This window comes from Argopecten irradians, chromosome 2 (assembly GCF_041381155.1).
Source record: "Argopecten irradians isolate NY chromosome 2, Ai_NY, whole genome shotgun sequence".
Taxonomy (NCBI): Eukaryota; Metazoa; Mollusca; class Bivalvia; order Pectinida; family Pectinidae; genus Argopecten; species Argopecten irradians.
The window spans coordinates 43,259,598-43,282,794 of NC_091135.1; the positions used below are offsets into that span (position 1 = coordinate 43,259,598).

Below are 23,197 nucleotides of genomic sequence, written 5' to 3' on the forward strand. Positions count from 1 at the left end.
AACTTCAGATAACTTCATTTGGAACACAGTTTTAGGTCAAAATGTCAAAGAAGGTCAAAGAGTACACAAAAAATTTAACATTTTAGGAAGCTAGAAAAGACCACATTTAATTGCACCAATTTTTCTTTATGTGCAACATAGTTCTTCTATATTTACTTCCATTACCTTGAAATTATAAATACAAAGGATAGTTAATGAACATCATTTTAAAAACTAAATATTCTCCGAATCTAGACAGGAATTCGTGAGCATAATATCGTAACAAAGAACGATTGCATTTAAGCTATGTTTCCCATTGAAGTGTTGTTGTACTCAGTAGGGAACAACCAACTAAATAAAAAAAGACCTTCGAAATGGCCCCTTTGAGCCCAGGATAGAATTTTAACCTGGCCGCTGATTGGCTGGCTATTATGAATTTCAAAAGTAAAAATGTTTTCTGACAGGTAATTATTCCTAGATAGCCATGATATGAATTTGGAAATTCATATTGAGATTTAAGAATAAGTAAAAAAAAATATTAGAATTTCAGGATTTTTTTAGTGCAAAATGCGCCTGATTTCAATATAGCTACCCTGGTTGGAGTTTGAGCAGAAGGACCCAAACTTTTTTTTCTATCTAGAGTTATATGAGAACCTAGACATTAATTATAGAACACAATAGCTAACTAATATTCCTTTGTTTTTATGATTCAGTGAAAACTTTATCAAAGTATAACACTGTGGTCTATGTAAAATTATTTAGATGGTTGTTCTCAGTACCACCAATTAAATATTGGCATGTCTCTATATACAGTACATTTATAGAAACACAGAAAAGGTTTCGGTATATATTTTTAAACATTGGAAACAATGCGATTTTATCAGTTAAAACAATTTTAACAAAAAAATTATTGACCAGCATTAATAAGGTTTTAGGCACAATCGTTACACCAAATTACGCAGTGAATCTTATTGTTATCAGCAAGAAATGTCGTATCCGTCAGGAAATTCGTGTTAAATTCAAGGAATATCACATATAAAAGGGAACTTTAATACCATGCTGTGATAAAGGTTTGTGTCTTGTTCAAGTACCTGCACTGTTTAGTGGCGGAAGTACCACTGGAAATCTATTTAACAAAGCAGGTTCCGTCTATTAAACTTTATATCCGTGGTAAAAGAGACGAGTCGTTTCCCTGGAGATTCACATGTTTCATACATTGGGAGACAGGTCGTTCTATCAGGGGACAGCCTATTTATCTGTAACCCAAATAGCATATACATCGCCTATGTAATAGCATCTGATAATAGTTTATTGCTGAAATAACCTATAATACTGTTCATATTTTATCAATTACGTTGAAGAGATCGAATTACCTGATTTGTATATGGCTTGTAATTGTTGCGGAACGCAGCAAATCTCCTAGAACGGACTGATTGTTTTAGTTTCATGTCACATATCTGTGTAAATACAGCACAAATATGTAGAGCTGGTGGACTCCTTCCCTTAGACTATATTATTATTTTCTGTTTTTATTACTTTTTTCTGTCTCAACCTCCAGTGTCATGACGTTTTACATGATGATTTGATGGCTGGAAGCAGCAGTTGATAAATCTAAATGATCATACAGATTTTTTTCCCGATCTAGTTTTTATAGGGGAAGGGGAATATGTTAATCTCAATATTTGTCGTCGGGATTTTATTCATCACTGCGATGACCAATCGGCTTGTAAATTGTATTTACAGTCGTGAATTGTCGCGAACGGGGACTGTCAATAGTTGCTTTACGAGTCTTGTTGGTTACCCAAAAGAATATATCTATTGTACGCAAAGATGTTGGCGCTTTCAAAAAGGAGACTTTAATATATCTATTGAACGCAAAGATGTTGGCGCTTTCAAAAAGGAGACTTTAATATATCTATTGAACGCAAAGATATGGGCGCTTTCAAAAGGAGACTGTAGTCAGATATGTAAACAAAAAGTATGAGAACTGCATCGTCACATCTCGGAGAGAATACTTAGGGTTTAATCTTGTAACAAGCACAGCTGACTGATCAAGATTCAAAAAGTTTTATTGGAGAATCTTTCTATATTATCAGCATTTAAGTCCCTCTGAGATTGATTACAAAGCATGTTTCATAATTCAACATGACTGCCCAAGGGCTTTTTTACCTAAAAATTAAAGAAGAATTACTAAAGATAACTTCACAATAAAATAACTTTACATAAGTACAATGAAGACTATGAGAAAGACGTCAACAGTTTTGTAATGATCATGATTCTGACAAAATAACCTTTATGACTCCTAAAATATTTTTGTCTCGTCTGTTGATTTGGCAAAACAGGTGTTGTTTGCAGACTTCCTTGATTAATTTTGGCAAGAAGCAATTTTCGGCCGTCATAAAAGTACTACAAAAGTGTGTGGGGCGCGGAATAAGTAGTTAATGTAATGCTTTGGTATGTTCTTTGACTGGTACCAGTACGGCCCTCAGAATCACAAGTTCGTTTTACTGTCTTTTACTAGGAAAAGTAAGGCGAGCTCTCATGTCACGGTAAAGTACCTAGATAGAAACGCAGTCAGTTACTACAGGGAAATATTCTCTTTAGATGAAAATAGAAAAGAAATCCTGAGTCCAGAGGGGTGAACATTCATTCGCCTTTAACTGTGGTCAATTTATGTTCCACGCATTTCAGGTCAGAAATAAGTAGGTCATGCTATGTTATTAACACCAAGCCGAAATTGACATAATGACAACACCATGACATAAACACATGTTCGCCACTTTGAACACGTGTGACAATACCGGTGAGGTGTTTTAGGTAGAATTTGACAAAGTTTGGAAAAAAAAAACGATTCCTCGTTTTGATTTACTCCATGACAGAAACGGTTTAAGGTTTCTCGTGATGTTTACTGATATATGGGTTTGCAGAAATTTACATTTAATGTCTATATGGTCACGCTAATGAATTAATGTCTTCTTATCATACGTACTATGTACTATGTGGGACAATGGCCAGCTACTAATCACTTGTCGGTGGTTTTTCTTCTGATACTGTGGCTTTCCTCCATTGATAAACCTAGCACGTCATTAAATGAACCTGTCTGTTAAAAGTTTGTTAAATAAATCAAGCCGAACTTAGTTCTCCTTACACTTTTTAAAGATGCTCCACCGCTGACGAATGGTATTTTTTTCTCTATCAAAACAAGAGCAGACGAATTCGCATTTATCTTCAGTTACAATAGTTACTTACTTTATATCATTACCGCCATTGAAATGTTCCAGCTTCTCATTTTACATCAAGATAAAAGTACTAAAAAATAACTGCGCCTCGAAATAATCCATGACACTATGTCCTGCAATGTATATGGAATTATATACAGATTGTGTATCAACCAAACGCAAAACAAGTTAATTTGTATTATTGTTTGTTATTTAGACATACATTTGCATAAGGAAACAACAATTATAGTTCAAATGATGGCTATCGTTCATGATCTGTCGACAGTGGAGAATCTTTAACTTTTCAGTACAGATCTATATTCTGTGTCTGGTTTAGTGTTGTGGTCGGATCTTTGTATTCTGTGTTTTGTTCCGTGTATTGGGGCAGCATTAAACAAGTTCCAGAAATACATTACAAACGTCATACATTAAGTTTTAACAGCTTTAATATCACATAGATGTAACAGGGAACACACAATAGTCTAACAACGTAACAATACGTATCAGTTGTGTTTTTGTCAACACTTGATGTCACTGTATACATGTTCTTATATCACCGATTAATACATGGAGATCCCTGCTATCCAAGTCCTAGTTGTCTTGAAAGCCATCAATGGGATAGCACGATTTAATTAACTGGCATTTAAGAGATACTATCACAGTAGAATCTAAACGTCGATTTTAAGATAATAAAATGGCATAGTATTCTCGTAGATGACCATGATAATTAGATTATGAAATATGAATACCCAATAAGACAAACCAAGATTTTTAAATATCTTAGTAACTTCCATTTACAGTAATCTGTCGATATTAACGTGTAAAAAGACTAACATGTCTTAAAGTACGGTAAGAAAATTGCCAATAATTCTTTGAGTTACATTCATTTTAGCTCCTTTACACTCAATCAACTCTATGTTTTTTGTTTTGCAATAGGACAATCAAGGGTTCTCCGGTATACAGTCCGAGAGTGAAGTAGTTCATGAAGTTTCATTGGTAAAAAAGAAACATTTGCGTTCAATCACAAGGTGAGTCTGCTCTTCTCTAAACACATTTATCATAAACAACGTTCTGTAAACCAACTTATTTTTCCGAGTGAACAAATTTCGCATATCTCGCGCAGGCGATTAGAAATCGTGAAAATGAATCGCCATGTGTACTAACACAGATACGGGTGACCCATGTAGGTCTACATCGCAGATATAAGTTGGTTCACATTAACTACCTCTACCTACACACATAATACTGTGATAGGGACGGAAACAGTACTTACTGGGTAGATCAAACATTCTATTGGCATTCAATGATGCTTTTAACACCTTGCGTTGGAATAACCCTCAGCACAAATTGACGATAATAGATAACGATATACAAACAGATTTAACACACACTATATGAAGCATCCTGCATGGAAGGCAGAGTCCGTGCTTAATTAATCTGAATGTACTAAGAGACAGACACAAATAATACCTTCAGAATTAATGACCTAACACGCGCTACTACACTATTCTTCATCCAAATGATAAAATATATGGTCAAAATGCTTGAGTAAATTGAATAAGTACATATGATTTTTTAGGCATGCCTTGATGAAAATATAACCAAATAGTTTCTAAAATTTCAAACATCTCATATACAATAAATTTAACATAGAAGAGGAAACCTAACATTTACATGACTTTCTTTTGTCATGATAAACCATATCTAAAAAGACTTTAATATGTAGAATATGATATTATTGAGTAGTTAATAAATCAACATGAAATTTCAAAAGACATAATTGTGATATTGGCGAAATTTGAAAAGATTGAAACAGAAAAGTCTATTTCGAAAATGTCCCCATGTTGTACATCCTGTCAAATTATCCATTCCCAACAGTAGCATGCAATTATCACAGGCAAGAATCATGACATAGCTTACAGTATAAGAGCTAGGGTTAAATCATTTGCTTGGACCAGTTGTTCAAAAGCTGATTAGGCTAATCACAGTTTAACAACAGTTTTCAAATCAAGATAAACAAAATCCTGTAAAATTAACTTATTTTTTATGAAATCGAAAACTATCCCCATTCCCTACCTACTTGGTTATTTCAGAGAAAATAGATTCACAGGATTGGTTTTACAGGAAACGAGAAATTATATTTTCACTAATCATGTAATTAAGCTAATTACTTTTGAACAATAGGGCTCCGAGGTAAACTCGGAAGTATAGACAGCAAGTTTTCTTAATCATATTTTACCATGTGCATATTTAGCTTCAGTATAAACATCAATTTAACATTGAGCAAATTTATCATAATTACCATCATATGAACGTTATTATAGATATTCAATAGTAGTTGTAAAATGAGTAATAACGAAAATAAAGCAGTGTACGCTTAATCACTCACAGAACTGTTTTGAAAATAGATGATACAAACCAAAAACGGCCTAAAAAGCAGCAGTCTTCATTTTTTACAATACAAATGGCAGCATGCGCCATAATTAAAAAAAAAACAAATCCATAGCAACAAGTTGTAACCGTATAAACGGTAGAAATAGAAACAGGGCGGCCAAAACAAGGGTCGTCATAGAAGTATCTACAATTACAAAGTAACCATAATAGCATCGTTCTATTACAACAGCAGCCATAGAAATACAAAAGACATCACAATAGAAGTTGTAATTACAGAATTCGATACAATGGCAGTCACCATAGCAGAAAACTCATAAAAATATCTTTGTAGAAGTTCCCATTGTTACACAGCCATTGTAACAATTTCGTATCAACAGTAGTTGTAAAGACCATAACAGCAGTTATGATAGTAGAAGTTACAATATTAATAAGTTTAGAGGTATCGAAGATAGTAGAAGTTACAATATTAATAAGTAAGAGTTATCGAAGATAGTAGAAGTTACAATATTAATAAGTTAGAGGTATCGAAGATAGTAGAAGTTACAATATTAATAAGTTTAGAGGTATCGAAGATAGTAGAAGTTACAATATTAATAAGTAAGAGTTATCGAAGGAATAGAATCATCATACCTGTCATTATGAACCGCCATTACCACTATAACAAGAATTCCACGGAAGTGGATGTGTCGCCTGCACAGCATCACAAAAAATAGTTATTTACAGTTGAAAATATTGTTAATAATTTAGGTAAAGTAATCAAGTTCCATATCTCTTGCAAATATTGATGGATTTTGAAAAGTATCGAACCCATCTAAGATCTCATTGATATAAAACAATATACCAAATTTGGTTGAAATCGGACAATAAACACTAAAGTTTTCAAGCGGAAGCCATGTTTCGACTATTTTAAGGTCCCGTAACTCTTGCAAATATTGACAGATTTTGACCAGTATCGAACCCATCTAAAATCTCATTAATATAGAGCAACATACCAAATTTGGTTGAAATCGGACAATAAATATTTAAGTTATTGAGCGGAAACCATGGATTTTTCTGTTTTGATGATTTTATAGTCCCGTAACTCTTGAAAATATTGACGGATTTTGACCATTATTAAACTTATCCAAGATCTCATTGATATAAAACAATTTATGAAATTTGGTTGAAATTGGACGATAAATATTTAAGTTATCGAGCGGAAACCATGGATTTTTCTGTTTTGACGATTTTAAAGTCCCGTAACTCTTGCAAATATTGACGGATTTTGACCATTATCGAACTCATCCGATATCTCATTGATATAAAGCTATATACCAAATTTGGTTGAAATCGGACAATAAATACTTCAGTTATCGCACGGAAACCGTTTCCCGGACGCCGAGGACGCCGACGACGACGACGACACCGACGACGCCGACGACGCCGACATAGTGATACCTAAGTGTCGCCCTTGCGTTGCAGGCGACACAAAAACGATTGCAAAGCATCAGTCTCCATGAAAGTTGCCCTTGCAGCAGTAACTATATAATTGTAAAAGTCATACTGCTGTAATAAACAAAACCTACTGTCACTATGACAGCAGTTACCATAACAACAGTTGGGGAATGTGTCCCCAGAAGTAACCAAAGCAACATTTCATATAACAAATATCCTAAAGGCATATATACTAGTACCAAACAATAATTCGTTTCCTGAAAAAAATATGTCACGAGTTGTGATTAAAACATTTTAATCTAAGTTTTGTAATGCCAATAACATTCCCATGCACCACAAATCATGATATGTCCTTTAGCAGTGTAAATAAAATAAATAAGAGACTTTCAATTGTACTATCTCAAAAGCCATTCTTAAAACCAAATCTAACATTTAAGGTTTTGTCCTCCGAAACAATAGCACATTAATAGCAATTGAGTACTTTTGCAATGTTCTAATAAATAATTTATACGTAATATAATATGCGCTCAACATGAAGCCGAAGTGTTTCAAATTTTCGACAATGACAATAATAACATAGTGATGAACGGGGAAAAATCAATTATGATTTAAATTGTCATGGAAAACCATTGTGACAAAATATATTAATTTTCAATATTGACATTACATAATAATGTAATATAATGCATAATTATTAAGAAATATAATTCATGTAGCTATTTGTAAGCAATAATTAAAAACATGTTAATGAAGATTAAGACATTGTATGACGTTTTACAGAAAGTAAATTGTTTTCATTGACATAGAAAACATTCCAAGGAAATCAAAACAAATGTTGTCAAGTTATCTGTAACTAAACAGGGGTACAGCGTATATAAGCATGCAAGTAATAACGTCTGCCAAAAAAGTAATTTGGAGGATATTTTCAAAGGGAACACTATGATCATGGACTTCCATTACCTGTGATTTAGACTTCTATTACCTGTGGTTTAGACTTCTAATACCTGTGATTTTGACTTCCATTACCTGTGATTTTGACTTCCATTAACTGTGATTTAGACTTCCATTACCTGTGGTTGAGACTTCCATTAACTATGATTTAGACTTCCATTACCTGTGGTTTAGACTTCCATTGCCTGTGGTTTAGACTTCCATTAACTGTGTTTTAGACTTCCATTACCTGTGGTTTAGACTTCTATTACCTGTGGTCTAGACTTCTATATCCTGTGGTCTAGACTTCTATTACCTGTGATTTTGACTTCCATTACCTGTGATTTTGACTTCCATTACCTGCGGTAAGCCACGTCATTATGACTGCTTAATATTAGCACTTAAACTGTTTATAGCACCTTTAGGGAAATACGTATTTATCTGTTTATAAAATAAAACAATTTCTTAAAATAGAGATCATACCATCTACTAAAGGACATTGATAACTAACTTGTTTTGAAATCTGATCGATGTTTTTTAAAATTTCTTTGGACTGCATTAACGACTGCTTGCATGGCTAATTTAAGGTTGACATAAACTCGCCAAAAGTTTGGAAATTATAGAAATTATGACATCTTAATGAGATTTTGAGGCCAAAATCCATTCCGTGGACAATTTTTGAAGGAGCGATGATATGCGAAAATGACGTTTTAACTATATAATAAGAGCCATTATCAGGTTTTACCAAAGAAAAATCCATTTGTGAATATCATAGTGTTGACTTTATATGTCCCAATAGTTCAACGACTTTATATGTCCCAATAGTTCAACGACTTTATATGTCCTAATAGTTTTATAATTATATGTTTTAATCAGTCTCATTTAGGAAGTAAAGAAAGAAATAAAGTTTAAAACAATTAATTCAAAATGCAGATAATTATAAATAATTATTCTATTGTTCTTTTACCATGCAACCAAACCATATAGTATTTATACGAATACTTTGTTTATAATTAAGTAAATGACAATAATAAAATGCCCATCCAGAAATAAAAGTGACAACATTTCCTTAGTCATGTATCATAGTGAAAACCCGTTAAATTATTAAAGGATTAAATTAATCAACAATAATTAAAGCAGGATTGTAATAAGTGATCGCCCGGCAATCATATAATAATGATTATAATGACTCTTAATGGATATAAAACTACATCATAACACACTTTATCACATAATAGCTTTATAGTATCTAGCTGGCTAACTGAGGAGATTTTAATTTGTTTCTCTCCATTTCTTCAAAAATGTCCCCTTCGGAGTCATGCTCTGATGAACACTCTTCATCAAGTATAAGGCACGGTGATGTGGCATCACTCCTAAATGTTTCTTCTGTGATACGGGAATGATCAGGTGTTACTACAGAACTAACATTATTATCACTACCACATATTCCATCCGTATGTACGGAGTCTTGCACATCTTTGACCACTTGTGTATTATTACTTATAAATGTTAAGTCTCCGTATGGTGCTGCTGTTTCTAATTGACCAGGATCAACACTCGCCGAATTATTATTGCAATTATCGAAAACATCTTCAAGTCCTTCTTCTGAAACAGACGTATCTTTATTTATAATTTCATGTTCTTGTGAGTTCGTAGGTGTTGATTCGATCGCACTTGAACAACATTCGGATTGCGATTCTTTCCTTACCAAAGTACCTGGAAGATTTGTTGCCTTTCTACATGCACCATCAGTTCCGCGTTTTTCACCATCAGTTTCATTCACGCAACCACCAAGAAGACCTTGGGTCTCACTTACTTGTTCCATATCACTGACTGAAAGTCGATATATATACATAGGGTCACTCTTGTCCAGTGACTGGACATGCTTCAATCCTCGCAAGTCAAACTTCTTGATGGAATGCTGCTGTCGAAGCATAGCCATTGTGTTATGTGAGGCGTCTCGGATTGTTGTTGATTTGAGCCTAGTTGTCGTATCAAACTCCCGAATAGCCTGATTTAATGTGTTTAGTGTTTCCAAATCCTTGGCCTCAAAGGCTGAGAAAAGGTCATGAATGGATATTGGGGATTCTGTGGACAAAGCAACAAAATTAACAAGAGAATGACGAAAAAAAATTTTGACATTATTTTAATAGGAATGTCCTACCAAATCAGACACGAGTATCGTTTTATTTCCTTCAAAGTTGAAGTACAGATTGGTTCAGAATTTGTTTTGCTACAAATACCAATAAAGTAAATACTTCTCATTATTATTACTCTGAACTTCTATTTCATGTTCACAAAATGTACATTAGCAAGAATTTGTAACGATATATATCAAAACACAATCATTCTACTCAATATATTGAAACTTAAACTATTTAATAACAGGTCATTCTTGCTAGGTAAAAATCTATGATTTTTTTTTCTGAGAGGATCATTATCCTACATATTGAATGAAATAACAAATTAGAAAAGTAAACAAAAATATAAAACATGTGAAAAATATTATGAATCAAGCAAGTAGCGGAAAAAACATCATCAGCTAGGTATACAATGAACATGAACAATAATTCTGTAAATTAAAGAATAAACTTTTTTTGTGATGACATACTTTTCATAGATGTCTCTAACTGTTCCTTCATCAAAGTTGGTTGTTTCGGCATGCATTTGGCAATAATAGATTGGATCTCTGGATTCTGAAAACATTTCAATTAAAACCTTAAAATTTCTTATTAATTTGAATTATCATTTCTGTAATGCAAGGCTCAAGTTTAAACATATAAGAATATTTCATTTTATTGATAATTACTCAATCTTAAATTGACATGTCCAGTATTGCTATGCAACTGCATGCATACAAGACAATAAAACTGTTTACTTCTTTTTAAGTCTTGATGGATTAAATGCCAATTATTACATGCAAACGTTTTCAAAGTTAATGCTGAACCTCTCAAGCATCATCGTAATTTTACAGGTGTACAAATAATTAAAATTCTCCTTTATTCGCGTTAATCACCTCAAAACATCGTTCTTTAAATGCTTTATATCAAGAATCCTAGAAGACGGATTTTACTTTAAATACTTTCAAAAAAAAGATAAAATAAATGCTAAAATCAAACTGAAATTTTTATTTATTTATTTATTGTTGCAGGACACGAGGAATCTCTTGCCAGATTATGTATAGCTCATCACAAATTCAGATAAGTAGACCTACAATCGCCATTACAATAATGCTAAATGATAGGGTTGCTACATTATACATGTTTACATTGATAATGCCATTTCACACTCTCGATATCTATTTTTGCACCCAATTCCATTAATGTCTTCTGAGATAATCCAATCACAATCAACTATAAACCCAACACTGATTTTAATGCTCTTATTTCGCACTTGGTCCCAGCTGTCTCAATATGTCGAGTCTCCCTTTATGTTTTAACGCCCAAGACAGACCTATAAAGCCGACCATATGATAAAAGTCAAGCGTGCAAGTCATAATGAATTCGGAGGCGTAGAAGGCCTAAGTCTCCTATTTGGTGCCGACAATGAGGGATGACAACATCACATTATCACCGTTATCTAACTGTTTATACTACCTCCCCTAGACCGTGCCGTACTATGTACCACCAATAACATTAAGATATTGACCCACGATACGTTCATATGTGACCTTCGTTTTTTTCCCTCAAGAGCCAAATCAGTTCTTCGACAACAATCCATTATTCAATCAATTGAATCCTAATGAGGCCAGCTGTAAAGGTCAGTAAATGCCATATTGAATATTCTATCTCATTTTCAAATTATTTTAATCCTTCTACAAACAAAGTTTGCACTGCAGTTATTTTCTTCGTGAATAAATGATTGTTTCAACGTAAATTTACTGGAGAAGATTGGCCTATATTACACCAGTCGCCATGGTAACGTAAACTGACCCCTGATATATTGGTAAGCCTGGCAAAGGCCATAAATTCCTATAATACAATTAGAGTTGAGTGGAAATCAGTGTTAAGGAATGCCTATGAGGATTCTTAATGTAACAGAACATTTAGATTTAACACCCGATATCACCTACCAATCCTCCCTCTCTCGTTGGTGTTTTATGATTTGTTTTCCCCAAATGTAAAACCAACTCACTTTCTTTAACCACATAGGGTTAATTCCACTTAAGTCTTAATGTCTATAGCTAGGACTTTAGACTTGCGTAAAGTTTACTATTCCAGATTTTCACAATAAATGAGTTTATGTCCATGAAAAGTGTTTTGAGTTTCCATTAAATTTTATGCAAATGGCAAACACATGCGTATTTTACCACCATTATTCTACAGGAAAAAATCACTTCGGGGTTTACAAAACTAAAACCATATCACAACAAGTGGCCCATGAGCCTTAACGGTCATCGACTAATGGCACAAAACAACATAGTCGCAGTATACAGTAGTGGCTCAGTAGATTCCTTAGTTGAATCTGTAAGTTTCTGAAATATTTGATGACTTTGACCCTAAATTAAATATAGTTCATTCGTTGAACAATCTGGGTATTCCCTGATCCTAGTACGATGCAGGTCCAATATCAGGTCTCTAGGCCTCTTAGTAATTCAAAAGTCGTTTTAAGATTTTAGTTTATTTGAAAGGTCGTACATTTGAATATTTTGTTTATTCAGATGTTCCACGACAAATATGCTTGTAACCCATTCACGGATTTAGGAGGAGTCAGATTTTAAAGCCAAAGGAGAGGTATCACTTTGGGCTGTTTTACGGACACACAGTGATAAGTAAAATATTTTGAAAGTAGATATATCAGAGGTCAAAGGTCACAGGGTGAAAAAATCATTTTCATTGTTTATGTCCTAATTTATTAAATATAATAAGTTTTTGTAAGCAAAACTTGGATTGGTGTAGTTCAGCTAAGAAAACTAATGAAAAATTGAAGAAGTAGGTCACAGTGACTTAGTTTAGCATTTGGTTTTTTTCAGTATTACAAACTTTAATAATTCTGCTGAAAACTTATATTTTTCAAATATTTGAAAGCTTGAGATCGATGTTTAGTACTGCATATGGATCTTGATATGACCTACTTCAGATGATTACAACGTAGGATCACATTGGCTGGGTCACGTGCAGAAATTACGTCACAGTTAATGAATGGTATCATCTGTTTAATAAGCATCCTTTGTTTTACCATGTTTATAGCAGTTTTGTTTAAATATTTAAGCTGGTTTCATGAGCTAACTTCAAGTAACACCTTCAATAAATGTAGTATGTTAGAATCGTGCCTGCTGCCCAACTACATCATAGCAGAAGGCCACTATATTTTAAATATTAATTTCATGGCTACCTAGATCAGAATTCTTAATTTTCAAACCATTTCAAATTTTTATAGTGAGGGTTATCTCCCCCAATGGTGTTTCACACCAAATATGGTTGTAATCCACTCTAGGGTTTAGGAGAAGTAGCATTTCAAAAAACAAATTTTAGTAAAATTACCCCTTCTGAGCCCCGCCCCTTTGTCCCTAGGGGTCAAACTTGACTCAATTATGAAAAATATGATATTTCGCACCAAATATGGATGTTATCCTCTCAAGCGTTAAGGAGGAGAACGATTTTAAAGACAAATTTCAGCAAAATTCTCTGGGGCCTCGTCCCTGTCCCCAGGGTCAGACCTAACTCATTTATATAAAATATTATTGTCTTTCCCCAATGACACGGCGGACGGTGCATGACGACGGACGAACCACGATGACAAAAGGTCAACCTGACCTTCGGTGAAATGGCGTAAAAACAAAAAATATCTACTACAGCAATGTCCTGTTGTGCAGATACACCGTTTTTTTCATATTCCCATGGGATATTCAATACGATCAAAACAGAGACGTTTCGTAATTTCGGTAATAAATCGAAGAATAAACAACTGCTGAATTTCAAAGCTTTGATTGTTTTTCTCTCTGACTATTCTATTATAACTAGTGGTGAATAACACTCTAGTATTTTAGTCTATATTTACCAATATATTATGAGTGCTTATCTTATCTGTAAAATATCAAAAGGTAAAATAAAAACGTGTGACCTTACTTTCAACCTAAGGGCAATTTATTGGGTGATTGCACTGATAACTAATACAAGAAAGATGTGTCATTCCATCCACTTTACATTGGAGATATTGTGTAAAGTGGGTTGTGTCATTCCATCCACTTTACATTGGAGTTATTGTGTAAAGTGGGTTATGTCATTCCATCCACTTTACATTGGAGTTATTGTGTAAAGTGGGTTGTGTCATTCCATCCACTTTACATTGGAGTTATTGTGTAAAGTGGGTTGTGTCATTCCATCCACTTTACATTGGAGGTATTGTGTAAAGTGGGTTGTGTCATTCCATCCACTTTACATTGGAGGTATTGTGTAAAGTGGGTTGTGTCATTCCATCCACTTTACATTGGAGGTTTGTGTAAAGTGGGTTGTGTTCATCTCATCCACTTTACATTGGAGGTATTGTCTAAAGTGGGTTATGTCATTCCATCCACTTTACATTGGAGTATTGTTAAGTGGGTTTGTCATCCATCCACTTACATTGAGTAGTGTAATGGGTGTGCATTCCATCCACTTTACATTGGAGTATTGTGTAAAGTGGGTTGTGTCATTCCATCCACTTTACATTGGAGTATATTGTGTAAAGTGGGTTATGTCATTCCATCCACTTTACATTGGAGGTATTGTCTAAAGTGGGTTGTGTCATTCCATCCACTTTACATTGGAGTTATTGTGTAAAGTGGGTTGTGTCATTCCATCCACTTTACATTGGAGGTATTGTGTAAAGTGGGTTGTGTCATTCCATCCACTTTACATTGGAGTTATTGTGTAAAGTGGGTTGTGTCATTCCATCCACTTTACATTGAGTATGTGTAAGTGGTTGTGTAACAAGTGGGTTGTGTCATTCCATCCACTTTACATTGGAGGTATTGTGTAAAGTGGGTTGTGTATTCCATCCACTTTACATTGGAGGTTATTGTGTAAAGTGGGTTGTGTCATTCCATCCACTTTACATTGGAGGTATTGTGTAAAGTGGGTTGTGTCATTCCATCCACTTTACATTGGAGGTATTGTGTAAAGTGGGTTGTGTCATTCCATCCACTTACATTGGAGGTATTGTATAAAGTGGGTGGTCACTTCATATATTCATATAAAAATATATTAACTGTACAGTGGATGTCTACTTAAACCATCACTACTTAGTAAGAAAGTGATGATATGTCTATTCGATGCACTTCAAGATTTGAACCTTGCTTTATCAGCACATTGATTTAGTTTATTTTGTAAATATATTTTGGCTTTATCGAGAATTAGTATTTAAAGGGAATCTCCAGTTTTGAAACAAAAACGCCGAGTGTACACAGTAGATTATGCTACTAAGCACTACACTTTGGTTAGCCTATCATCTGCCTGTCACATCTTAGCAGCACATACAGTAGCAACACTATTATGCTTAACACAAGTAGCATTCAGTCAAGTTTCTGACGGAATGCTATATTGTAAGCACATATCTGAAATAATGGCCGAATATGAAATAAAGCACTGTGGTTCTAATGACTTCCTATTCATGCCTCCCATAAGTACTCATCTGATACAAGTCTGATAGGTCCATCAGGAACACAAAAGTGTCTTTCTGATATCCCTGCTAACATCAGTCACAAACTATGATAATTTGGTCTCTGGGACAACCTGCTGGGAAACTCGTTAGCATGTCCATCCATCTGTAAGTTACTTATTCATTAGACAATCAATTATACGACTTAAAGTTTTTTTCTTATTGACATAAAATGTTCATATCTCAAACGTCAGCCATTGTATGTTGAACGCTTGTCCAAATATAAATATACCCTCCAACAGGAAACTTAGCCATGCCCATTATCATAATCTTATCTTCACTGTCCCATTTTCAAAGCTAACCTTCACTGTACCATGACTAAATACTACTACTCTTCCTGAAGATTAATTCTAACAGCTTATCTTTTTCCTTTTTGGAACGACATTAATAATACAATCTTCATAACGATAAAAGTGTTTCTTCAATCTTTACAATTTAAAAGAGTGCATCTAATTTACACCATTCCCTTAAACACTATCTGTTAATTGTTAATGTCATCTTGGACTTGAAACCCATTATCATCTTCGCCATGAAGTTATCTCTATGCCAATATTTTCTATGGTCCTGCTGAATCTTTTTTTATAACTTCTTTTCAACATTTTTGACATGCAATGGATCTATCAGTTGTGGTTATTAGTTGACCCCTTTTGTATCAATACGTCTTTAGCATTGACTTAAAGTCCTGGGGCGTTATAGCAATGTACAGAGCACAGACTGATTTTCTTTATGCTCAGTAGGAACACTTAGTCCCTGACGTTCAAAAGGAAGACCTGATAAGACCTCACAAATTGTCAGTCTTGGGTTAGAAAACAGTGTGAGGTTGGACAGTTAAATAAACACTTTGTGTTAAAGGAGAACAACAGACCTTTAACTTAGAAAACCATAGCCCTAATCTTGACAAGTCAAATATGCATAACTTCCACAAATAAAGAAGATTGTTTCGCAGTTATAGGTTTCCTTTAACCTTTGCCGATTTCCGATGTTCCAGATTTGGTAAACAAAGTACTTGAATACAAGAACAGTCACGATATATGGAAGAAACACTAAATATGAATTGAACCCAACTAGATTTTAGTGACCAGTACTAATTGTAATTTAAGTACGTGTAATTTTGTTTTGAAAATAATTTACATTTACAATTCATAAAAGAATTACAGAAAACTTTAATAAATTAATGCATGCAGCTATTGCAAAAGAAATAAATTGTGAAAATTTTGTTCAAATTTGATGCCAGAATTTACCCATTAAACCAAAAAGAATACTCAATACTCAATACTCACCCAGTGGCGATGAGTTTGGAAAATCGTAAAATTAAGATTTTTGGAATTGAATATTCAACCCTATTCATCCCTAGATGACAGTGCATAGAGATCCCGTTTGACTTCATTCATTCATTAGGACAGTTGTCCACTACATGTGCATTTGAGTGATCAGGCAATAACTGTCATATATAAAGAGTGTACATCTTTTTGGTTCATCTGAGCAAGGCGATTCCTCTTCTGACATTTAGACAAACATCACCAGCTACAAGACGTTGCAGTTCATCACATCCAGCACACTCTGTCGTGATTTTAAATATTCATGGCCGACTTAACATTCGATGGAGATTGACATATTTGGCCTGAGAAGCACCTTGACATGATTTATCTGTCTGGTTGCTAATTCAAGTTTGTCTAGGTTTACAACATGCGACCATTTCCCTCACGCATAGCCCATGATGAATACATGTCCACAGTAGGTACCAATAAGAGCCAAATGGCGAACTTAAACTTGGCATTTATCACATGTGTGTCCCATTTCTGCCATTCACTATCTTCTAGATGTCCACTAGAACCCTTCAAGCCAATTTTTGGTCTATTTAAAAGAATAACTTATATATACAAACGTCGTAAAATTTACCCATTGTCATGTATATCAATCACATAAAACAAAAGGTAACAACAGATTAGAAACGATGTTACTTCACCCGAATTCCACTAAGCCTTTAGCATTTAACAAAATTACTGACTATATTTGTTTCACAAATGTCTCGGTAGGTTTCCATTCTAAGATAATTTGATTTCATAAACAAATTACTATAAGAAAGTTAAAATATAAAAAGTAATAAGGGTTGCAAATATATGTAACACAACTACTTCTCCATTTAATTGCATTTTGTTTTCAAAGAAGATAAACTTCACACTAAGTTAAGCATCACTAAACATCAAAGAATACAATCAAACAATTATACAATGTATGGTTGAAACACAATTTTAATCATCGTGCTGTGTTATTGAACGTACTAATTTTTCATCATAAAACGAATAATACATAATTATGTATACTCTCGATATGAATATAACTTGATTAAAACCACGATATTGCTTCATGACTGTCAAAGCGATGAGGAAGGTTAGTCATTCCGTTCCTGACCGAATTTAGCAAATGAAAATTGTACATGCTAAAATTGCAGAATACAGAAAAAAAAATAATTAAATTGCTCTGTAACCTTTTTTCATTACAGACTGACAGTTGGGTTACTATTGCCAGTCCCGGTGTGACTAGAATTTGATGATGTTTGTCCATAGTTTCGCTTCTGATACCCAGAATCTAAATAGATTCAGTAAATGATTGTCTGATGCTATCGGAGGCTGAGGAAGCAGCCACCTGATGGACACATCTCAACCACAGGCAACCGTGAGTGTTTGACAGACGTAGATTTAATCAAATTTGTTTAATGTATTAGAAAGTCTAATTTCAAGTCCCAGGGCCATTTTAATTCCTAATGCCTCCTTACCACAAACATTACCTTGAACTCTTGAAAGAGCCCGATCTTAATCATAAATGAAATAATCAAACATGCGATATGAAAAAATATTACAATTTCTCAACATTTACAGATAGAATAAATTGATTTCGTTCCCATAAAAAGATTTTTGATATCTGAAATATTTGATAGTAGAGAAAAATGACAGGGATACCTTTTGTAGTAACTATCAGTAACACAATTATCCACTTTAATTAACACCACGAGACAGTGTGCTATAATCTCAAGCTTGGTGTCAAGGATACAGTGATAATAGAATTGTACCTTGAAATCAGGGCGCTGTGGTTGAGCACATAAAAAATCAAATAGAATTGTTTAAAACATAGAAACCCTCTCAAAAATGCCAATGATTGCTTCATCTGGGGACTTGACCTCATCCCTAGATTATATCTCATCTGGTTTAAATACCAAAAGCAGACATGGTTATTTATATGTTAAGAGATCTCGGATGCAGATTTAAAATTTCTAATCTATAGCTATTTTGCCGTATTCTCTTACTGGTCCAACTCATTATTCAATACCACATGTAGGAGATATATGCTTTGTAAATAGAATCAAAAACCTTTTCATGTAAATAACAATAAACAAGACTTTTTCAAAATGAATATATCGACATCCACTATATTCCATCAGGAGTCACAAACTATAATCAATAATATATGAGTATATGAGTCTGATACTCCATGGATAAGTCTATATTATCTAAAATCCAGTAAAGCACTTTCTGTAAATTATAACTAGCAGCACAAACTACTATATTGTAAGTATATGATGAGATTCAAGCACCGACATTAAAAAGAATAACATTGGATCACAAAACCTTGGAGAACTTTCAAAATTCAAACCATTATTGTTAAAATCAAAGACAGTTCCCTTGCCAGACACTTTCACTGAGTCATCTCGAAATCAAGTTAGAAGAACTGAGGGCATAGAAAAGTTGCATAGGAAAATATTTTAAAGAAGCCTTTCTATAATGCAATTGCCAATAATCTGCTCAATGGAATATATTGATAATTCAATCTTATTAAATTGATGATCACTACTTAGATACAAAATTCAAGAAACAGAGCATATTACACTTACCACATTTCACTTTCTGTATATCTTTATATGTTATTTTTGCTTTCAGGACATAGCTATATAGCCTAGTAATTGGCGAAGTCATATAGGCGACAAACCAGTATATGAATAAATAGTTTTTCTTTATTTTTGCAAATATCCCACGAATGTAGCTTATATAAAATATTTTCGTCATGAACGCTGTTCATTGTAGAAAAATGTATACTTTTGACATCACTTCAAATTAAATAAGATTGTCAAGCTATACAAAGATCAATTATGGGACTTTGGTTTCATTCAAATCCAAACTCAAATTAAATAGGACAAAGCATGCATATTATTTATCAGAGATTGGACACTTAATTATAGATTTTGGATTAGATTCAAAGCGTACGTCAGACAAAATAGAATAGACGACATGCATACAGGCCATCAATCAGGTTTCTGATGATTTAGTATAAATATCCGTGACTTTTTATCTGAAAGAAAAAAGATTACTCCAGTTTCCTACTGACACCAAAGCTGCATTATAACTGCACTGGTTAAAAGACGTGATCCATTTCTCTGTGTACACAGCCTACTAATCAACATCATCCCTGATGGTAGGGCTTTCAAACACAATGTAAACACACCATTGTTACTTTGTAATTATGATATATTTCTTCAAAACTTGTTACATCAACTTTTAATCATTTCAAATTATCTTTCAAGCTCCTAGCATCATTAAGACTACATGAGCACGACATATATCAACTTTAAACCAATGTGTAGTCGTTTGATGTGTGGTTCATACACAAGATCATCAACATCCTTGCTGATACAAATTCATTAAGACAGTCCACAAAATAGATACAAATCTTTTTTTCAGTACTGCATACAAATTCATCTAGATAGAATTTCTTGAAATCTTTTTTGACATGACTGATCGACTTTTGTCAAGAATAAGTTGATATGAAGCAAATACAAAATTTTGATGAATGGGATTTAGTCCTTTGTGGGAGGAATACGTTGTGAAATGGCAGGCTATGTTCAACTGTATCAATCCAAATCACTGTATATCAATCATATTTAGGTTAAAATTGAAACAAATTAGGAAAATAATTAGAAGTTTCAAATGAATTCTCATTGCTACGATGTGTTCAAATTTGTGATTAAAGGGGGGTAATCCTTTATTTAAAGGAAAATACAATTGACTAATTTTCCTTGACATTTCAAAATTGTATTTTCTTGAATCAATCTAAAACCAGAAAATTCCTAAATAACTAAACCTTACTTTTTTTTCTTTTATTGGTAGTGAAGCTTGAGCAGTGATATTCAATACTAATGTATGTTCTAAAGGAAATCACTTGTTTTGATTCAGGGATCACTGTAAAAAGACCATCTGCTCAATAAGTAATTTTTCTTTGGATCCACCATAAACGACCCATTCCAACAAAAATTGGCTTCTATCTAAAGACAACATGGCTATAAAGACATTTTCTCTTGTTCATTTGGTGAACTTCATATAAAAGTTTCACAATACTATCAAATATTAAAATAAATAGACTCTGTTTGCTGTGTTAATGTATATAAAACTATTTCTCAATATTATTTTTCCATTAAAAAGAATCTGCTGGAGTGCGTTGACACAAGTTTTTAATATCCCACCAATTCAGTTAATTAGGTAGTTGACAAACATTATTGATCACCTATATATATCCCCTCTATAATAAACAAGATGGGTAGATGAAATCATAAGAATCATAATATGATGATGGATTGGGATGTCAAGATTTTCTCAAATGTATTGTCTACATTTTCATTGACAGAGTCTGGGTTCAACTACATTGACGACCTGTTCCGACGACTCTATATAAGCCAATTACAGAAACGTAATTATCTGACATTAATCAATACAGACCATTAGGAATCAGTCTTGAGAGCAATTTGATATATGAGAAAATAAATTCAACTCACAAATACAGTCACAAGAGGTGTAGATAGTCAAACATCCTTCAGCCTCCTCTTTACGCAAACTTAAACATTCTAAATCTAGCGGAAAACTAGGGATGTGGAAACGTCACCGAAATGGCTTCGGACCAAATAAGACACCAGGACTGGTAGACAATTGTGAATTAGGACACAGAACATTAACAACATAGCTGACATTACTGAACAACAATTCGAAAAGACCTGCACAAAAAAAACACTTCTGATAAAACATCACCAAATGTCAAGCATGCAAACTAGGTCAGACTGATTAGAATTAAACTATTGCTTAAACACTATTCAGCTTTTAATCACTCTGTTAGATTACCTACTAAAACAGTATTATTCCCGTTATGTGACCTGAGTGACACTTCAACGTCTTGAAGAAGCATGAATACGTGTTTTCAAAATAACCTATCGGTAATTTCATCAATTTGTTCCAACTAATAATTTTTGTCTTAAAACAACTGTCTCCTTATATTCAGCTTTTGTTTTCTTTAGTTGAAAAAAATGTTTTAATTAATGTTTAAAAAGATTACACTGACTTCATTTAAGACAAAGAGCCGCAAAGCCTGGTATTATCCCCCGTGCCCTGCAGTTGGAATAAAACCCAAATACATCAAGGTTAAAGTAAATATTATTCGGGTATAATTTTAAATGTATGCTAGTATTAAAAAAATAACAGCAGGTAACAAAAAGAAACTGTAATTTGGTATTTTTTACTGAGTTTCCTTGGTTACAGAAAAAAATTACAAAAATTGAAGGTCCGCAACAGCAAAAGGCACTACTAGGGCACTTTTCTGATATCTACAGAAAGTTTAAGGAGCTGCGTTGAATGATTTTAGAGTTATAGTCCGGAAACAAAAAGAAATAGTAATTTGGTATTTTTGACTAAGTTTCCATGGTAACGGGGAAAAAATACCCAAAATGAACAAACCCAAACAAATGAACAAATTATACAATTTTGATTTCATAAAAATTCTTCGTAGCTGATTAAATTCAAATAATTACATTAACTTACATTTGCTGTAAAAGCGTCAGTATCAAAAACTCACTAAAGGGGAGGCAATCAATACTACATAACCATACCTAATTAATGAACAAATAGAATGTCCTTTAGACTGGGGGTGTATAATCCTTTTAACATGAGTAAAAAGGAAGAATAAATTTGTTACTAGGTAATTTGAGAGAGGCTTTAGAAATTCATTAATTACATTACTTTGACTACCAAGATAATTTCAAGGTCTAGAGAGTAGATTTGATTACTAAAGCAGTTTTTTGTCAGCATGGTGATGGGGGAATTGACATACCCATACCATTACCACCTGATTCTATTACATTTCCTTGTTAGGGAAACTTTGTTAACTTCCTCACAGAGTTGGAATACCTCTAGGTCCTCTATATACAAAACATGCATTATTCGGGATCAATGTCCACCTAAATGGTGGCCGTGATTAATTTACAGAATATTGTAAATGAATATGTAAAGGATTTTTTGTGAAAAAATTTCGCTCTCGTGTATTATTTGGTGTCGATATGAAACTATGTTTGACTAGTTTGACAGGTGTATTTGTCTCGGAAATAATAAAATCACGAAATACACCGCAAATTAAACACTGGTGTATAACATCCACATTTACAGTACATTATCTGGTAATAAGGCTACTTCCATAAAAATAACATTATTTTTATATCTTTGTATTATATAACAAAACTTTGTCTTAAACAATAATGATGTAAAGGTGCTGCAAAGCATGGCAATATCCCTCAT

General features: G+C 33.5%; 1 protein-coding gene across 3 annotated transcripts in view; it reads right to left on the reverse strand.

Moving 5' to 3' along the window:
• Window positions 1-3,625: 3,625 nt before the first annotated feature.
• LOC138315593 (ankyrin repeat domain-containing protein 27-like) overlaps window positions 3,626-23,197 on the reverse strand; it is a 60,510-nt gene continuing 40,938 nt past the window's right edge. For all 3 annotated transcript variants that reach the window (XM_069256731.1, XM_069256728.1, XM_069256729.1), the window contains 2 exons: window positions 10,567-10,651; window positions 3,626-10,043 (listed from right to left, as the gene is read on the reverse strand). In XM_069256731.1, coding sequence (XP_069112832.1) covers window positions 9,205-10,043; window positions 10,567-10,651 — 924 coding nt within the window. In that variant the 3' untranslated portion in view covers window positions 3,626-9,204. The remainder of the gene's footprint in view (window positions 10,044-10,566; window positions 10,652-23,197) is intronic.